This window comes from Pollachius pollachius (genome assembly GCF_949987615.1).
Source record: "Pollachius pollachius genome assembly, chromosome: 14".
Lineage (NCBI taxonomy): Eukaryota > Metazoa > Chordata > Actinopteri > Gadiformes > Gadidae > Pollachius > Pollachius pollachius.
Genome location: NC_136947.1, coordinates 16,876,476 through 16,895,078, shown reverse-complemented (window position 1 = coordinate 16,895,078; position 18,603 = coordinate 16,876,476). Strand labels below are relative to the sequence as shown.

The 18,603-nt window shown below is 47.3% G+C and overlaps 1 protein-coding gene across 1 annotated transcript; it reads left to right on the top strand.

Moving 5' to 3' along the window:
* Positions 1-6,119: 6,119 nt before the first annotated feature.
* On the top strand, positions 6,120-18,270 carry vwa5b2 (von Willebrand factor A domain containing 5B2; the record flags this gene model as incomplete). The annotated part of the gene is made up of 21 exons (XM_079751407.1): positions 6,120-6,258; positions 6,553-6,768; positions 7,731-7,956; positions 8,070-8,227; positions 8,756-8,887; positions 9,010-9,134; positions 9,271-9,447; positions 9,927-10,037; positions 11,208-11,410; positions 12,992-13,106; positions 13,261-13,446; positions 13,564-13,780; positions 14,124-14,458; positions 14,746-14,989; positions 15,443-15,784; positions 16,094-16,228; positions 16,393-16,521; positions 16,882-16,932; positions 17,044-17,158; positions 17,304-17,427; positions 17,551-18,270. 21 exons carry the CDS (start codon positions 6,120-6,122, stop codon positions 18,268-18,270), a joined length of 4,200 nt encoding a protein of 1,399 aa, XP_079607533.1.
* Positions 18,271-18,603: the final 333 nt, after the last annotated feature.

Here is an 18,603-nt window from a genome sequence, read left to right as displayed (position 1 = left end):
TGACCCCAAGGTGAAGTCAGCTCCGGACGTAGATGGCCCCACCATAGCATCCGTCAACGGAGAGTCTTAAGTTGAGGAGAGAGACTCAAACTAGACTGTCAACCCAGTTTGCTTGGAGACATTCTCAGGAGTGAATTGCTCTCTGTGAATATATATTACCTGAGCCCAGTCTGCTGCCTCTTTACACACGTCAGTCCAACCGCTGTTGTGGAGGTCAGCCTGTGTCACTGTTTGGAGACCTGTGCATGTTGATTTGTGAGAAAGGATACATGAGCTAAATATAAGGCCAAGGAACATGAGCTAAATACAATCATCCCTTGCATATTTGCAATTGATGACTTGTTTCTAAAGTCTTCAAAATAATGTCAGAATTTAGTTTAATTATTGATGTTAAGGCTGATTCCTACAGCTAACTGAATTGAGTCACATTTTGATAAAATGCCATTATGCCTAAACTATAAGCATTCTGTTTACTTTTTGAAGTAGATGGGTTGTAGGTTGTGGATATATCCTTAAAAAAAATTGCTATGCCACATTAATCAAACAAATATATATATATATATATATATATATATATATATATAACAAATATATACAAAGTCAAAAACGCAATACAATCAGTGAATCTGATCTAACTGAGAGATGTTCTGGCTACTGTGTGTGTCTATGTTGCCGCTGGTGCCCTCTGCTGGTACATCCCTACATATACAGGAGTCCACTTCCAGCTGCAGATGGTTCTGATCGAGCTTTCTACTGTTTAGTCACATCTGCACACAGAAGCGCAAGTTCCCAATTATGGGATGACAGGGTGGGGAATAACCTCTCTGACGCAATACAACGATTCGTAAATTATATATATATATATAATTCATTTTAAGTTTAGGTTTTACAGCAGGAAGGTCTCTTAGTTTTTTCCTGGATGTCATTTAACCGAAGGAATATGTATTTGAAAGCATTAAAGTATGGTATTGAACGATATAAACAATGTATTTGCAATATGCAAACCAGTCAAAGCAGAAGATAGAAAAAACTGAAAACAAATTACATTTGTAATCCAGATACATTCCGAGGTTCGTCGCATTAGAGAATATGACCATAGTATATAGAATATAAAAAATATTGAAAATAACCACAGTCCAGAGGCTGAAGATAAAGTAGTTCTCTGGCCATAATAAAGAGTAAATACTGACATCCAGTGTCCCACAATCATAATATCTGTCTATAATATCTAAAACTAACCCTAACCCATATTAATAACCCTAACCTTATTAACCCTAAAATGAACCGTAACCTAACTATACTAATAACAAAAACCTATTTATCCCTAAAACTGACCGTAACTAAATAAATAATCCTAACCTTATTAACCCTAAAACTAACCATAACCTAACTATATAAATAACCCTAACCCTATTAACCGTAAACACAAATCCTAACGCTTAGATTACACTAACATTATTCATTGACTAAACTTTACTATCTACCTATATATATATATATATATATATATATATATATATATATATATATATAATGTATGTTAATGTGTCTGTTTCTCCATGTCTCATAGAAAAAAGCCCCTATTACTAATACTTGGCAATTCGATCAACAGCTCATGGTTTTTCATTCCAACTGGGATTTTACTGTCACAAGTTGGCATTAGAAATTCAGAAACAAGTTAGTTATTAAACAATAGAAGGCTAATAGTTGTCTTTCAGCTGAGCTATTGCAAGTTTTTCTAGATTGTATACACACAAAAAATGGAACTATGCACACAATTCTGAAAACTTGAAGCTCATGTGTCAACTACAAGACCCCAGACTGCTAAACTCTAAGCACAATTCCACTGTTTTCACATTTTTGCTAAACTCTAAGCACAAATCTCATCATTTAGCACACTTGGATCACCTTGATCACACAGGCCTTCAAAACGCAACAACTAATTAACAATAAGTCTAACTCACTTCTCACCTGTTCAAACTCAACTGGCAAAACACTTCAATCATGTGTCAGAGCATAAAAGAGGACTCGGTGAGCTCTACTGTGTTGTAGATATGGTCCTTTGGCCTGATCAGGGTTGGAGGTGGGATACATACTGATTTACATGTAGATCTGTTTCACCTCATTTATATTCTTATTTTTATTTTTTGGTGGCCTACGAAAAGCTTTTTATGCAGTCAGTTCAGCTGAACATTTTACTGTATTAAAGTTCAAAATATATATATTTGCTTTGTTACCTTTTTGTACTTGTGCTTGCACTGATTTCATCATTACTTCCCCCGAAAGACAGTCTAAACATTTACTTACTGTAGTGTTTTTCATTTTACTTATCAGTGCAATTACTGTACTGTAATTTACCAAAATTAGGTAGCATTGGTGTATTGTCAGAACAATGTTACAACATCAACTATAGGTGTACAGTATGACTCTGGGAAGTTGGGATTGTGAGTTTAGCCCATTGGAGCTCATTGGATAGACAAATATGCATTGTATCCTATTCTGATACGATTGTGTCAATGCAATATTTATATTATATATTCACAATATTGTATTACAATATGGCAACAGTCTTTATACTATACATACCACCTAATTGCAACTTTAAAAAAGAGAGCTATTTCTAAACAATTGTATACATTGTAATATGTAACATGGCCTCATAAAGCCAAAACACATGTAAATAGTATTTTAATTGAAGTGTTTTGAATTGATCACACCAGTGTTTAATGGATGCTCTCTAAGAGCTATTCATTTGATAGCTGGGTTTACTGTTTTGAGAAGAATTTGTATAGTTTTGACAAAATGATTAACTCTTGTCAGGTTTGTGTTTAGAGTTTTGAGAAATTGAGTTTCAGAAAACGTGTTTAAACTATTGAGAAAAACGGTAACGTAATCACGGCAACGACGACATAGGCCTATGCCAATTGTTTCCAATCGAACATGTAATGATCATTTTTAAATTATTTTATTTTCGAACCCGATCTAGATCCAGTGGACCACTGACCTGGGGGAACCGGGGGGCAACAGATACAAATCAACTTTTATTTTTCCGTCGGTCAACCATTAGCCATGCGGTACGAGTCTGCTAGCACAGCCAATTGTCTGGGATACAAAGCAGACTTATGTCTGGACTTCAGGTCCACCATGAGCATCGCTGGGAGCATCTGGTCCATCCACTGGCTGAAAGGCACTAACGGGCGCGCAGCATGTGGAGGCTGTGAACAGGAATATTTTGCAATTCCCATGTCAATAAACTGAGTGCAAATCAGTTTATTGACATGGGGCAATATGTCAATAAACTGAGTGCAATTTCCGTGTCAATTATCTGTTATTTTTCTTATTTTTCTTAAAGAGCAGCAGCAACTGGTGGGTTTCGTGAGAGAGAGAGAGAGAGAGAGAGAGAGAGAGAGAGAGAGTGGGAGAGAGAGAGAGAGAGAGAGAGAGAGAGAGAGAGAGAGAGAGAGAGAGAGAGAGAGAGAGAGAGAGATAGAGTGGGAGAGAGAGAGAGAGAGAGAGAGAGCTGGGAAGGAGGGAAAGTCAAAGCGGGAGTGAGGGGGGGGGGGGGAGAATGGGGGGGAGAGGGTGAAGAGAGAAAGACAGAAGAGAGAGACAGAGTTAGAGAGAGGAGAGACGTAGACACAGACAGAGAGGGAGAGAAAAAGAGAGGGAGGGAGAGATAGAGGGACAGAGACACAGTAAAAAACAGAGAGAGAGTGAAAGAGAGAGAGAGAGAGAGAGAGAGAGAGAGAGAGAGAGAGAGAGAGAGGCACTATTGCGTTCATAATTGGGGGCTAGTAGATAACAGGGTTTGGTATCAACGGGAAACCTGCAGACTGTGGAAGTGCTGGATGGAGTGATGCAGACTCTGACTACAAGCACCGAGGGATCAACAAATACTGCATTGACCGACTGTAAGTGATCTGAGGCTTTATTGATTCAGCATTTTTTCCTCTTGGTATTTTACTTGCCAGCGAATACTGCAGTGTTGATTACAGCTAACTCTGGGGCAGATGTGCTGATGCACAATCTGGAAAGAAATACAAAGCTTTGAAAATAGCCTGAATGCTGAGCATCTAAGTCAACCTGAGTCAACTTAATAATACATAATGTGTCATTCATCACCATGTGTAATAGACCTGCACTAGGAGTGTATCTTGAATTACAGTACAGTCAGCCACTGTCAATATGTATTATGTTATGTCAGAGAGGTCCAGAGGCAACTTCAACCTGTTTATTTATGCGTGTGTGTGTGTGTGTGTGTGCATGTGCGTGTTTGTGTGTGTGTGTGTATGAGAGAGAGAGAGAAGAGTGAGAGAGAGTACAACTCAATGCTCCCATCCCTACCGTTAACCTTTAAGCACATTTTCATCGTTTATCATTGTGTGTGTGTGTGTGTGTGTGCGTGTGTGTGTGTGTGTGTGTGTGTGTGTGTGTGTGTGTGTGTGTATGTGTGTGTGTCTGTGTGTGTGTTTTTGTGCTTGTGTTTGTTTGTGAGAATGCCTGTGGGCATTGAGTGTAACAGGAATATAAATACAGACACAAAATCATATTTGGTCATCTTATTTATTCTGTCATCAGAGTGGCATGCTACAAAGCTTCTTTGTTTTTCCTCTGTGTGTACTTTGTGCAGTACGTGTACTTTGTGTTGCATTAGTTTTGGCCCACTTCAAAAAGCTGACATTTATTTGCCTGTTCTAGTTGGGAGTACGGTAGCCAGATGGAGGCTGTTGATCTACTTAAAATGGTAGATGTGAAAGGACCATTACCTGGACCAGAGCAAACACACACACACACACACACACACACACACACACACACACACACACACACACACACACACACACACACACACTCTATCGACTGGTCGCTGAACAGATTCTGTGGTGTCTACACCTGCTTCCACTTGAGTGATATATTGTGGGGTTTTTTTCAGGTACCGTGATGCTGTTATTTCTATAACTTCAGTATCTTTTTAGGTAAAATGCATACTTATGACAATACATGCATTTAAAAGCCAAGTACGGTTTATATTGGCAATAAAATTAATGTTTACTCTAAGTTCATTAAACAATATAAATCGTATGAACCTCTCCTATGCCATTCCCCCCTGCACCTAGCAGCTAGGTCAGAGAGAAAGACTACTACTGCCTGATCTGCATGAGATCTCCAGAGAGAAAGCATCCACAGCCCATGCTGAAAATGACACAAATAGTTTAGTAAATGCTGGCCAGTAAGTTAATGATTGCCCCAATGTCACCCATGGGTGGTTGCTAAGGTACTAAGGGGTGTTAAGGGGGGGGGGGGGTTGAGATGCTTGTCCAGGAGCAGGTGACCAGCTGTAAACTAAACAGATGTATCCCACAAAGGAAATAAACATAAAGTTAAGTCCTACCTTCTTTCACTATGCATTTGAAGGCAGCTGTTGTAAAATAAGATCCACTTAATGTATAGAGAACACTCTGGGATTACACTAAGCGTCCTAAAGGTTGCTATGATAAAGCCATGGCTGGAAAACCCCAGCTCTTAAATGCACATTCACATGGGCTGCGCATGCATTATGTGTTCTGTCAGGGATGGAAAAGCATCGGGAACATTCCCCCCTCTATTCTAGGAGCTCTATTTTAGGGAACAATATACTTTTATTCAACTACAAAGCAAATATTTATTTTCCCTATATTTACCTAACACCTGCAGTCATGTTTATATTGTAGCCAATAAAGTTATAGACTACTATTTACTAGTTTATATGAACCTTTTGTGTTTTATTCTGTTGACAGTAAGAGTAAGCAATTAGTGAAAAAAAAGATTCCATCAACAATAAACCATTTTGAGGGTACCAGGTTGTTGATTAAGGATGAATTTGCATGCATATGGTTTAAAATCATTAACTGCTCCTTTGAATTACACTTTGTTATATTCGTAGGCCACACAAGTTGATTTTATATACGTGCATCTATTAGTTCATAATTTATTTGGTTGCCCTGTTAATGGACCACCACAGTGTTGCTTAACTCGGGAGTCGTTTTGTGTTGAACGCCGGGGGCTCATGACCCCTCTCCGTCCCTGTGTATGTGCGCGTGTTGCAGAGGGCTGTGGGTCGGCCGGGGTTCAGAGACGACATGGTGGGCCTGAGGAACCGGAGCACCTGGGAGCCCCTGCTCCTCCAGGCCTCCTGCATCCGCTCGTGTGCCAACGGATGCTCCTTGGGCGTCACCGCGGACCTCACCTACGCCAACACAGACCCCGAGGCCATAGAAGGTGATGGGCCGCTGTGGGTTTCAGGGCTTTACCTCCCACTGCTCATGCGGCACGTCTCCAGGGAAAAGTCCAGAAGAACGCAGTTTATGAAGAAAACACCTTCATCCAAAGCCCCTCATTTAACTCAGGCGTCTTGCTAGGGGATGGCTACAGGGAACATGCATACATTGGGTATCAAACCCGGTACCCTTATTTGTTCTGTTCAGGGTACCGTTAAAGTAAAGCCAAGACCTGGTCTGGTTGAATGTGTGACGCGGCCTTGTTTACTGATCCATCCCTGTCCTCTGCCTCCAGGTGTGTTTGTGTACCCGCTGGGGGAGAAGGAGGTGGTGGTGGGCTTCGAGGCGGTGATCGCGGGCCGGCTGGTGGGCGTGCAGATCCAGAGCCGGGGGAAGCTGAGGGACTGCTGCCTGGACTGCTGCCCCGGGGTACCTGTGGACGGCGGGGGGGACGGAGGGGAGTTGTGGGGTTGCTGTGGGGGCTCCAGCCTGGACATGAGGTGCACCAACGGTGAGGGGGGGGGGGGGGGGGGGGCGTTGTCTTGTGCTGCTCATCGTAGCACGGGGTTTGATTACGATGAGTTTTTGTATGCATTATGTCATAAGGCTTTCCCGGTATGATATCATCCAGGAGCTGCAGATAGGAAATTCGATAAGTCGTCTGTGTCGTGTGTTAAACCATGAGCTGCCGGTATTCCCTATGTCCTGACTGAGCCGGCGCATAAATCAGACCAACAATTATTGGGCAGTAATCAGCCTAACGTGATTACGTTTGCCACTGGAAGACCCCATTTTAGTGCTTCCCCTCAACCGCAAGGCCAATTAAGTCTTGTGGAATACACAGGCAAGAGAGAAATGTCTGAGCACTGAGGAATGCATTGCATTACAGCTTAAATGAACCAAAGAAATGTTGCGTCTACAAGTAAAAAAAATAACGATAATTTTATAATTTTTCATAATAATCACTCAGGGGTTAAAAAATGATTATGAATACAGCCATTGACGTGCCATGGCTGGCCTTCACCCGGTCTCATTCCAGCTAATGGGCAAGTCTGTGAGGGCAGGCAACAGCGCAGGCTAAACAGACTTTGGCTGGCTGCCTGCTCGTTTAAATGGCTTTCACTTAGTACAACCCTATATCAAACGAAAGTGCAGTATTTCAGTTATAGAATGACATCATATGACAGAGGGGAAACGTGGACACGTCTTATACATTAGACCATAAAGACAGAAGAAGATAGCAGTTAAGTTAAATCACTAACACTCTTTGTCAGGTCTCTCTTGGAAAAGAGTTTGAAATCTCAATGAGACTTTTATAAAGTCAATAAATAAAGGTTTGATAAAAAAAAAAAACCTTAACTATAACTATAAACAAATAACTAATTTTGGAACCTTTAAAGTTTGAGTTACACCTCTGGTATCTCTTTAATCCCACGGCGTGGAGATAACGTCTGGAATGTTCTCCGTGCGAAGGGCACCTGATCCTGGACGACGACCTGGAGAGAACCACCTTCATCGTGGGCACGGGCGTCATCGGGCCCCTGGAGATGGTGTCCATCATCATCAGCACCACCCTGGAGCTGCCCACGCTGGAGAACGGGGCCATACGCATCGCCTACCCCTCCCTGCTCACCCCCGTCGTCACGGGGCCGCTGGGGGCCGGCAAGAGCGAAACCGGCGGGAAATCTGATGAAATAGGGTAGGAACAACGCGTGTTGGTGCGGATTGTACCGATCTGCTGCTACATGTCTCTCAGAGGTTCCACCACACGTTCTAAAAGAGCCGTTCTTACGGTCCCTTGGGTCCCCTCAGGGGGACCAGTTGTTTCGGTGGGACCTCGGGCAAGCCGGAGCCAGCCCTTGGCACCAAGCTTGGGTGCGCCCATCTCATCTTCACCAGCCCAGCTGCCAACCCGGTGCCCTACGAGCTCAACTTCCAGCTGCTGGTCCGAGGGGCCTGCCTGCTGGCTGGTGGGTCCTTCAGTACCCCTGTTACGGACCTGGAAGGAAGCTGAACAAGCTGAGACGGAATTCTGAATAAGTCTTTTTTTTTTTTTAAAGACTGAAATCTGAATAAGTCTTCTTTTGAAAACAAATGTCATCTATAAATAGACACGAGGCATTTCACTGCATCTAACAGGGCAGGATGTTCTAGTGGGTCGGGTGTTTGAGTCCCAGCCAAAAGGTTCTAGGTTTGAACCCTAATGTCTACAGCCTACCTCTGGGCATCCTTAAGCAGGATGCTTATTAACCACCGCCTATATCTGCAATTATTTCCAGTGAGACAATTTGGATCAAAGCGTCTACCAAATAGTTAATAGTGCTCCTTCATATGGATAATAAAGTGTGACTGTAATACTTTATCTAAAGTACGAATCTACACGAATCTACATCCATCCTAAATATTTGCTAACGTTAGTTAATGGTGAATTAATGTACCCTTATTATTATTGTAAAGTCAATCGGTTCCTCCGTACCTGACTGTACCCTCCGCCCCAGGCCTGGAGAGCCCCACCCACGCCCTGAGGGCCGATGCGGACCCCAGCGCCCAGAGCGCCTCCTCCACCTACATCACCCTGGCCCAGGAGCACCCCTACGACCGGCACATCGAGGTCATCCTGCACCTCAGCGGTCAGTCACATACACATGACGCTCCTCTATTTGGGTTTTTTAATCCTACTGGCTTCACTTCACTGACTTGATGCATGTATCTGTCGGCCCCTGATTGACCCCCGCTCAAACCCCTTCCCCAGAGCCTCACAGCCCATTGGTCATCTTGGAGAGAGGCAGGCTCTCCTTCAGCCAGTTTGAAAAACAGATGTGTGCACGCCGGGATTACATCCGATGTGCCCGGAAGGAGTCTGAACCTGAGAAGAAGGTAAATGGGTTTGGATCTTCATCCTCATCCCCACCACCGCCATCATCTACATCACCATCATCGCCATCATCATCACCATTATTGTCAGCCATCCCCCATCATAAGCTCTGCCTTATGCTGGCCTCTCCACCCTCAGCTGGAGTTTGTGAGGAAGCGCTACCACAAGGACATCATGAGCAGCCCGGTGCTGATGCTCAACTTCTGCCCGGACCTGCTGGGAGACCCCCTGGACCTCCACAAGGCCACCAGGGAGCTGGTGTTCCTCGTGGACCGCAGCGGCAGCATGAGCGGCACCAACATCCGCCGGGTGAAGGTGAGCTGCAGAGGAGGTCAGAGCAGTGCTCGCTGCCGAGGAGAGGAGCCCGTCTGGGTCAGCTTGGCGTTGAGCCGCAGTCTCCCAATGGAGCTTGGGGAAGGTTTGGCTCGAGTCTAAAGGGGAGGGATGGGTTGTGAATGTGGCTGAGGAAGATCAGCCTCACCCCAACCTGCTTCCAAAATGACACGCATCTGAAGTCGCAATATGTCACTTGTGATACAATCATCTGCTGTAACATAATGAGCTCGTAACATGTAGTAACTGGAACAGCAACTTTTCACACATCTTCTCCTCCCATTTCAAGATGTTTTGAAGGTATGTGTGGTCCTATGAAGCAATTGAACTCAGATAAAAGTTGTGTCAAGTACCCCTTGATTTGAACCTTGGTTCCTTATGATGAGGGAGAAAGGGAGGAACATTTGTATAATTGTTTGTGAGCCGTTTGAACTGAGCCCTGTTTGTTGTGATTCTGACAGGAGGGTATGGTGGTAGCCTTGAAGAGCCTGCCCCCGGGCACCATGCTCAACATCGTGGGCTTCGGGACCACCATCAAGGCCCTGTTCACCTCCAGCAAGCTGTGCAACGACGTGAGTGTCAATAGCATCAGCATTGCTACCTAGCATTACCATTACTACCTCCAACAAACCAGTATCATCTTCCCTTTTTTTGACGTAGGGCAACATTCATTCCCGCTAAATGTAAATCTAGCTTAACGTGCTTTAAAAATCATTGCAGAAGATCTTATAGTGTTAATAAATCAATCATGGTGGGTAAGAAATTACAAATCCATACTTTACAAGGTTGATAGGGGCTCTCATAAATCGGGCTCAAATCCCAGATCTTACGTAAACCTGCCTTGCGGCGAGGCCTGCGTGGTGAAACGTGAGAGGAGCATGCTGGGAGCTTGTGTCCCGCGGCCCCTTCCCACTCAGTAGTCAGGCAGCAGGCCGGCTCCTGGGGTTGCCGTAGCAGCCGGGGGTATCAGGTTCTAGCCGGTCCAGGGGTCTGCGAGGACAGTCATTACACATACAGCGGACCATATGGTGACCTTTCATGCATTTTAACCGTGGTAGGAGACCCCTCCCCCCCCCTCCATGTTTGCCCATGGTGTGATTTGAGGCAGCTTCAAGGCAGGTGTTAGTTACCCTGTGTGTGTTTACTCTGTCTATATTAGACCGAGGTAGCTTCAGCTCTTCCTCTCTAAAGTCAAACACACACACACACACACACACTCGCCAACGCACACACAAGCACATACACCAGCACACACACACACACACACACACACACTCTGCGTTTGCTAATTGGCACATGTGAGGTCAAACAGGGGTGGATGCATCGCAGCAACACAGACATGCATTGAGTTTGTTTGTGCAGGAAGCGGCAGAGCTTTGGGGCAGGTGTTGTTGGCTGAGGCTCACCTCACTGCCGGAGGTATCTGCACTAACCTAACCTAATCAAGTTTTATCTTTATGTCTCTCTCTCTCTCTCTCTCTCTCTTTCTCGATCCTTCTCTGTACCTCACTATGGCTCGCTCCTCTGTCTCTCTCGCTCTCTCCCTCTAACCCCATGTCTCTCCCCATCTCTATCCCTCGCCCTCTTTTGCCCTCCCTCTCTCCCCCCTACCCTTTCCCTCCCTCACTTTCCCAAAACTCTCCCCCTCTCCGTCTCTCCTTTTTCCCCCTCCCTCTATCTCGCTCTCCCCCCGACCTCTCCCTCCCTGGCGCTCCCAACACCCTTCCCCCCGGCCCCTCTAGGTGACTCTGGCGCAGGCTTGTGAGTACGTCCAGAGGATGCGGGCCGACATGCGGGGCACCAACCTGCAGGGGGCGCTGTCCTGGGTGTTCCAGCAGCCCGTGCAGCGGACCTGCCCCCGGCAGGTGTTCGTGGTGACGGACGGGGCGGTCAGCGGCGTGGGCAAGGTGCTGGAGCTGGTGCGCAGGAACACATGCACGGCCAGGTACTGCGACAGTCCGTGGTGGAGGAACCCGCTTTCATCATGGAGAGCGGGGAACATTTAGTGATCGCACTGGACGATAGTTCATTACAGTACCACACTGGTTAATGGTAGTGGTTTACGCTAGTAGCTAAGAGTTTATTATTTACAGGAAAAGTATATAGTAGTAGAAGTAGTGTTAAAGTATAAAATATACAGGACAAAATACAGACGCTAAATATACAGTATAATGTATATTATAGGTTATTGTATATATAGAGTTTATAATATAGTGTATGGCATCTATTATGCAGTATATTATATGTATCATGTACTATAATATATACTTGATATTTTATATACTTTATAGAATCAAATAGAATACACAGTAGTAATTTACAGTGTGACTAGCATATAATGGTTAAATTGGAAAAGTAATTGAAAACTAAATAAACAAACAAAAACAACCCCACATACCCCTTTAAACGAGTAACAGATATGACCGGGTCAGAAATATTAATGTTCCACTTTAAGGAGTCAGAGCCGTGCAAAAAAGACAAAAGGGAAAGTTGCCAGGAAGGGGCGACGGCGGTCCACGGCCCCGCCCACTAATCCTTCTGAGTGCTCTCCGCTGCAGTGTGTCCCGCCCCCCCCCACACACCTCAACCTCCGCCACTCTCCCTCCCAGTCCTCCGCTCCCTAGACTCCAGTCCCTCCATCTAGGCTGCCCCTCCCTCATCAGTATTCTCCGCTGTAGCGCTGGACTTTAGCTGTCAGGACGAGGTACTACGTGGGCATGGTAACACTGAAAACAGTCCACTCAAGGTTAAGGCTGATTAACGCTGCTGTCAAACCCCTATCTAGTCACTCTCATAAATTAGACCGGCACACTAGGTTTATACAGCTTTTAGATGCTTAATAACATATAATGAACATAACATTTAGGCTATGATTTTATAAATAATAAAATACTAAAACAGATGATACAATAAACAAAAATGCGTTATGTGTATGTGTGGATATACAGTATATTGCTATACACACAAAGTTAGGGCAAGTTCAGGAGTTTCACAACAGTATTATCTTTATTTTGATTAATTTACTGCCATCCAGACGGGTCCCTTGTGGTTCCAGAGCCATTAATGCTGTAGCTTCCCGCTCCGTTTGTCCTCTATCCTTCACAGACTAATTAGCCAAATGGCTTGTAATCTCTCTCTCTCTCTCTCTTTCTCTCTCTCTCTCTCTCTCTCTCTCTCTCTCTCTCGCTCTCGCTCTCGCTCTCGCTCTCTCTCTCGCTCTCGCTCTCGCTCTCTCTCTGCGTCACAAATAACGGTTCTGTCCGTCTTGAGGCCACTAAATATACCCGCAGCGACCAAGGCAGTAGTTCATTCCATGTGTTCAATATGCCTCAACGCGCTTCTACCAGTGAACATGATCAGGTTGATGCTTAATCATGTGATAAGAGGGAGTCAATTGTATAAGTTACACATAATGAATAGAAGTAGAGGAAAGATTTGCCTAGAATTACCTCATTCATTCATCTATTCAGAAATGAATGAATTAATTCAGTCCTTCATGGATTAACCCCAAGCATCACCTGTGCAGGTGTTTTGGTGTAGGCCTGGGCCCGCGCGCTTGCAGAAGGCTGCTGCAGGGCATGGCCAAGCTAACTGGGGGAAGCACGGAGTTCCTGGATGAGGAGGAGAGACTTCAGCCAAAGGTTGGAGAAGTGACAGCACTGCCACACAGTGGAGAACGTGTGAATTCAAATGGAAAGAGATTGGTTTATAATAATACGTTTGTTGATGTCATTATTCACACCTATATTTGTTCATTGTAATAGTAATGGTTATGGGTATATCAAACGTTCTCAGTTAATAAAGTCACTGAAGAAGGCCTTTGAGCCTGTGCTGACTGACCTGCGGATCGACTGGTACCTCCCTGAGAACATGGAGGCTCTTCTCTCCCCCAATGAGATCCCTCCCCTCTACCCTGGGAACCGGCTGATTGGCTACTGTACTCTCTACGATATGTCGGACTACAAAGGCAAAAAAATGGAGGTAGGGGCTTTAAATAAAAATAAAAAAGATGTATTCACATTTATCATGTGATAACTCAAATGATGCCCTGCCAGACAGACAGATGCCACTCTCATACCTATCCCTGTCTCACCATAGGCTAACGGACGGGATGACAAGAGGGCCAGTCGCGGCTCCACCGGCTCTGTGTTCGGGCTTTCCAATGACGAGCTGTCCCCGCCCTCCACCTCGGACCTCCTCCCCGGGATGGCGTCCACGGACGTGACGGAGCTGGAGGACGCGCTGAAGGAGATCTCCAGGGAGATCTCCTCTGAGTTCTCCTGCGCCCGGGAGGCCGACCCGAGCAGCAGCTCAGGTCAGAACCTCCAGGGGGCACACTCTTTACAACAGGAGGAGGTGGGGAGACTAATCAACTCTTCTGAGACACACACAGCATCTACCCTCTACCAAGCCTCAATGTGTCATTTTTTTTGTACGCTCCTATGCATGAATGATCATTGTTCCCTGCCGTGAGAGGACAAAGGTATTCATCGACCCACAGTTTAGAGTTACGATTGACCCCAATTAATCATTTAGCAGACACTTTTGTCCAAAGAGACTGTGAGATTAGCTTGTTTTTCTGTTCTGCATCCACCTTTTCTGCCTCCTAGCACACATATGGGGCTGATCCTTGATTCTTAGCTTTGGGCCTGGTCCAGGTGTGGAGCAGGACGGGACCAGTGACGTGAGGAAGAGGATCCAGGGGCGCTCCTACATCCAGGAGCAGTATGTCCTGACTCGCTGCTCCCTCAGCAGCGAGCGGGGCCTCCTGACGCGGCCCCACACCCACACCAACACCCCCTCCATGTCCGAGGCGGCCGGGGGCCCCTCCTTCCCCCTGGACTCCCGCCCGGGGCCCATGATGGAAGCGGGGTCCCTGCCCCAGGGCCTGGAGAAGATGCCAGCGCTGGAGCAGAAGACGTCGCTGTCCCGCTGGTCCGAGTCGCCGTGGCAACAGGACCTCTCCTCTGAAAGCACTAACAGTAGCAAGAGGGTAAAACTAATGACATTAAAACCCGGCTAATTCTAGGTTCCAGCAAGTTAATTAGGCTTATAATGGCTTGTACCCTATCAGGCACTGTATGTGTTTCTCTTACTTGTTGCTGTTCAGAGCGGTGCATCTGGGTACCGCTAATAAGAAACTAATGAGGTCAACAGAAATGCTATCACCCTACTTTTACTCCCAAAAGCTGGAGTGTCTGTTTATTTTTGTTGTATCTCTGTTTTTGGTCATTTGTTTAGTAAAGACCTCTTTTGTCCCCCCCCCTCCCCACCCCCGAGACCCCGAGCGGGCGGCTGTCTGCGGTGGAGGACGCCCGCAAGAGACAGCGGGCTCTGGTACGCTCCACCATGGCGGCCAGGAGCTTCTCCTCTCCCCAGGGCGACCTGGACATGCACCGCCTGCGGAGGGCGCTGGAGAGGGTGTCCTTCGACCAGACCCTGGGCGGCCGGCTGGAGGAGAGCGACGGAGAGACCTACTCCACCCCTAGAGGGGCCCTCGCCCGCAGGAGCCTCACGGACTCCAGTGAGCCGCCCCCCATAAAGGATCCCTCTTCCCTCAGCCCTCTGCTCTCTTTCTACCTTTCCTCCTTTCTTTTGTTTTTCTACTCGAATGTATTAATTTATTGAAGTGTCTAGTTTCCTCCATCATTGTTTCTGTTTCTCAATTTACAGTAATCTGTCTCTATCTATCTCTTTATCAGGCTACCTTTGTATCTATATATAAATTTGTCTATCTAGCTTTTCTTTATCTATCTATATTTATCTGTATGTCTGTCCATCAATCTATCAATCTATCAATCTATCTATCTATCTATCTATCTATCTATCTATCTATCTATCTATCTATCTATCTATCTATCTGTCTATCTGTCTGTCTGTCTGTCTGTCTATCTATATATCTATCTTTCTATCTATCTATCTAACCATATCTATCTGTCCGTCCATCCATCCATCCATCTCTCTCTCTCTCCATCAGACGGGCTTCTGTTCCCCGCCTCCCCTCTGGACTGGGACCACTTCACAGACCCAGACTACCTGTTCACCGGCGCCGAGCCCCAGGAGACCCCCCCTCCCAGGCAGTGCCGCTCAGTCATCCACGGCCTGCTGGGGGGCCAGCCCATGTCCTGGGAGGTCACGGTGGACCTCCGCTCCCTGTGGGCCCCCGAGGAGCAGGGCAGCCCCGACAGCGGAGAGGAGGAGGGCGGGAGGGAGGGGGAATACGAGGACCCCTGGGAGGAGATGCTCCACCAGCTGACCGCCCGCTCCGTCATCAGAGACTTTGAGAAGATGGCGGAGAAGGAGAGCGACATCGAGCATGGTGGGTGGTTTTAGGATTATTTATTTCTTGATTGCCTCACACATAAACCTTTGAAAATATTCTTCCAAACCGTTTACATTTAGTCCTTTCAGCACACAATTTTATCCAAATACACTTACAAATGAGGTGGAGAACAATATATATAATATATATATATAAAAACAATTTGACACAGTGCAGAGAAGACTAGGAATCAGAAATGCAATGAAAGTTTATTTTAGGTTAAGGACATAAAGCCTGTTGTGGTAATTGTTGACAACACACTTACTGTACTTTCTATGCCGGCATGAATGTTTGTGCTTTTCTCAGGCCCGGCCAAGCGCTACAGAGTGAAAGCCATCCAGACCAGCAAGCGCTGCAACATCATCTGCATGTACACCACCTTCGCTGCCACCGACCGCAGCACTGCCACAGGCTTGGCCGGCAGCCTGGAGGTCAGAGCAGGTGAGACACCAGCACGCCATTCATCACCGTCATTCATATTGTTCATCATTCATAATATCATTCATAGCTTGTTGTCTAAAATGTGATGTGATCTAGTACGTATAAAGTTCCGATCTGAACAACATTGTGGATGAGGCTCTATTGTGGTCACTGTGCGTGTGCAGACGAGCGTCTGGGGACGGGCCAGGGCTCCCAGTCAGGCAGTCTCAGGCAGAGGGCCTACTCTCTGGGGCTGGGCCGCCGGCGCTCCAGCAGGGACAGCGAAGACATAGAAGAGCCCTGGAACTCCACGGGTATACTGGATCACAGTGCTATAGTGAACTACCACTCAGGCCTCTCAGAGGACCCTCATCTAGAGGGACGCAGGGGAACTCAGATTAACACGATCAAGGAGTAGGTAGGGGTAAGGGGTACGGGAGGACGGTGGACCTCGGGGTTCGAACCCGGTGCATTTTGGCTGCAAGTCAACACCCTAAACTATCGTGACCCTAATACCATGACTGTATGTGTATTTTTATACTTTTTATACTGTATGTCTTTTTTTTTGTGTGATTTCACTGTGGTGAGATTATTCTTAAATAAAGGTAAATAAAGGTTGTAATTTAAATCGAAAAAATTCTGTGAATATAATTCCCTTTGTCTCTTACTCTCAGATAAGGATGAGACCCCAGCATCACCATGTAGCCTTACATCCTGGGATTCAAGTAAGACCTGTAACCAGCCCTTATGGCCTTCTTTCTAACTACGTCCTTTACCTTATAGTATGCGAGAAGGTTGAAATGTAAACTGTGGATTTACTGTTGGTAACTCTTCAGACGCTGGCGGCGGTGGGTACCCCTCCAGCCCCCCTGCCGTGGTGCCCCCCGCCTCAGGCTCGCGCTCCCAGCGTTCAGTCGAGAGCAAATCCATGGAGAGCTTCTTCGGCACCAGGTGGGGCCTTCACCTGACACGGGCCCTCTCAGAACTATCAAGCATGTTCTCAAACCATTCCGCAAACTTCCAAGCGACAACCCAAGGGTTTTCAGTGGTGAATTAACACGTGTGTGTGTGTGCGTGTGTTTGTGTGCGTGTGCAGGTTCCCCCTGGGCAAACTGAGGTCCTCTGTGTCATCCGGAAAGCACATTCCTCTCAAGACCCACTGTCTGTCGGCCGAGACGGAGAGACAAGCCGAGACGGAAGCGCCAGACTACCTGCCGCTGGTGATGAGGCCGACAGACGGAAATCACTCATGACATGAAACCGCACGAGATGACCCAGAAATACACACCGTGGGCTTGAATATAGATGCTGTGATGACGAATACCGAGCCGCTGTGTCCTCAGGTGCGCCTGCAGCTGGCGTCGGGGGCCTTCCTCCTGACGGAGACCTACTCCGACTGCCTCCAGATCCCCCTGGACCGCCTGAAGAGGGCCTCCCCCTACAGCCTTCACCGCAGGAGCCTCGGCCCCCCCTTCCGCTGCACCTGTCCCATCGCCGGCAAGCCCGCCTCCCACCCCCACATCTGCACCACCTCCTCCCTCCCCAGACCCCCGGTGCCCCCTTTCCACCACACCCCCGACCACGCGCCTCTCGGCCTGGAGCCCCGGGCGCGGCCGAGGCGTCAGTCCGAGCGCGACCCGCCGGCGACCGCTGCGACCGACCTCCCCAGCTCCGAGGAGGGCTCCCTGGAGCTGCAGGTCTCCCAGGGCCAGCCGGACAGCGGGCGCGGCTCCGAGACGGACGCCTGCGAGGGCTCTCCGGTGGACCCGTCGGCGGCGGCGGCAGCGGCGGAGGGCCGGGGGGCCGAGCGGGAGGACGTGGTGGGCTGCAGCTGGGCCACGGCCGTGGCTCTGGCCTGGCTGGAGCACCGCTGCGCCGGCTACTTCATGGAGTGGGAGATGGTGGCGGCCAAGGCTGACTTCTGGCTGCGCGGCCAGCGGCTGCCCGAGGAGGTGGACCTGGCCGCGCTGAAGGGGGCGGCCAGGCAGCTGTTCCTGCTGCTGCGCCACTGGGACGAGAACATCCAGCTCAACATGCTGTGTTACAACCCCAACAACATGTGAGAGCGGCGGGGGGCAACAGAGGGGGATGCCAAGTATAGCAGTAGTGATTGAAACGGTTAGGGCCCTGGAGATAGGCAGTGCCAGTGCATTCACGAGTAAGCCACCGTAGGAATTCAATGTAAGGGCCAAGCTGATGGAGTGTGCCCTGGCCAAGATTGATTTCACATGATATGCCTTGCGATAAGGTTCTGTTCAGACTGCTCTCTGACATGACTACTTGACATTTCACGTTGACCAAGTTGCCTTTTATAAATTGGATGTCATTTATGCATTCATATGACATACATGCCTTTATATGAATGTTAGATGGATATGCTCCTAATATATACTTTG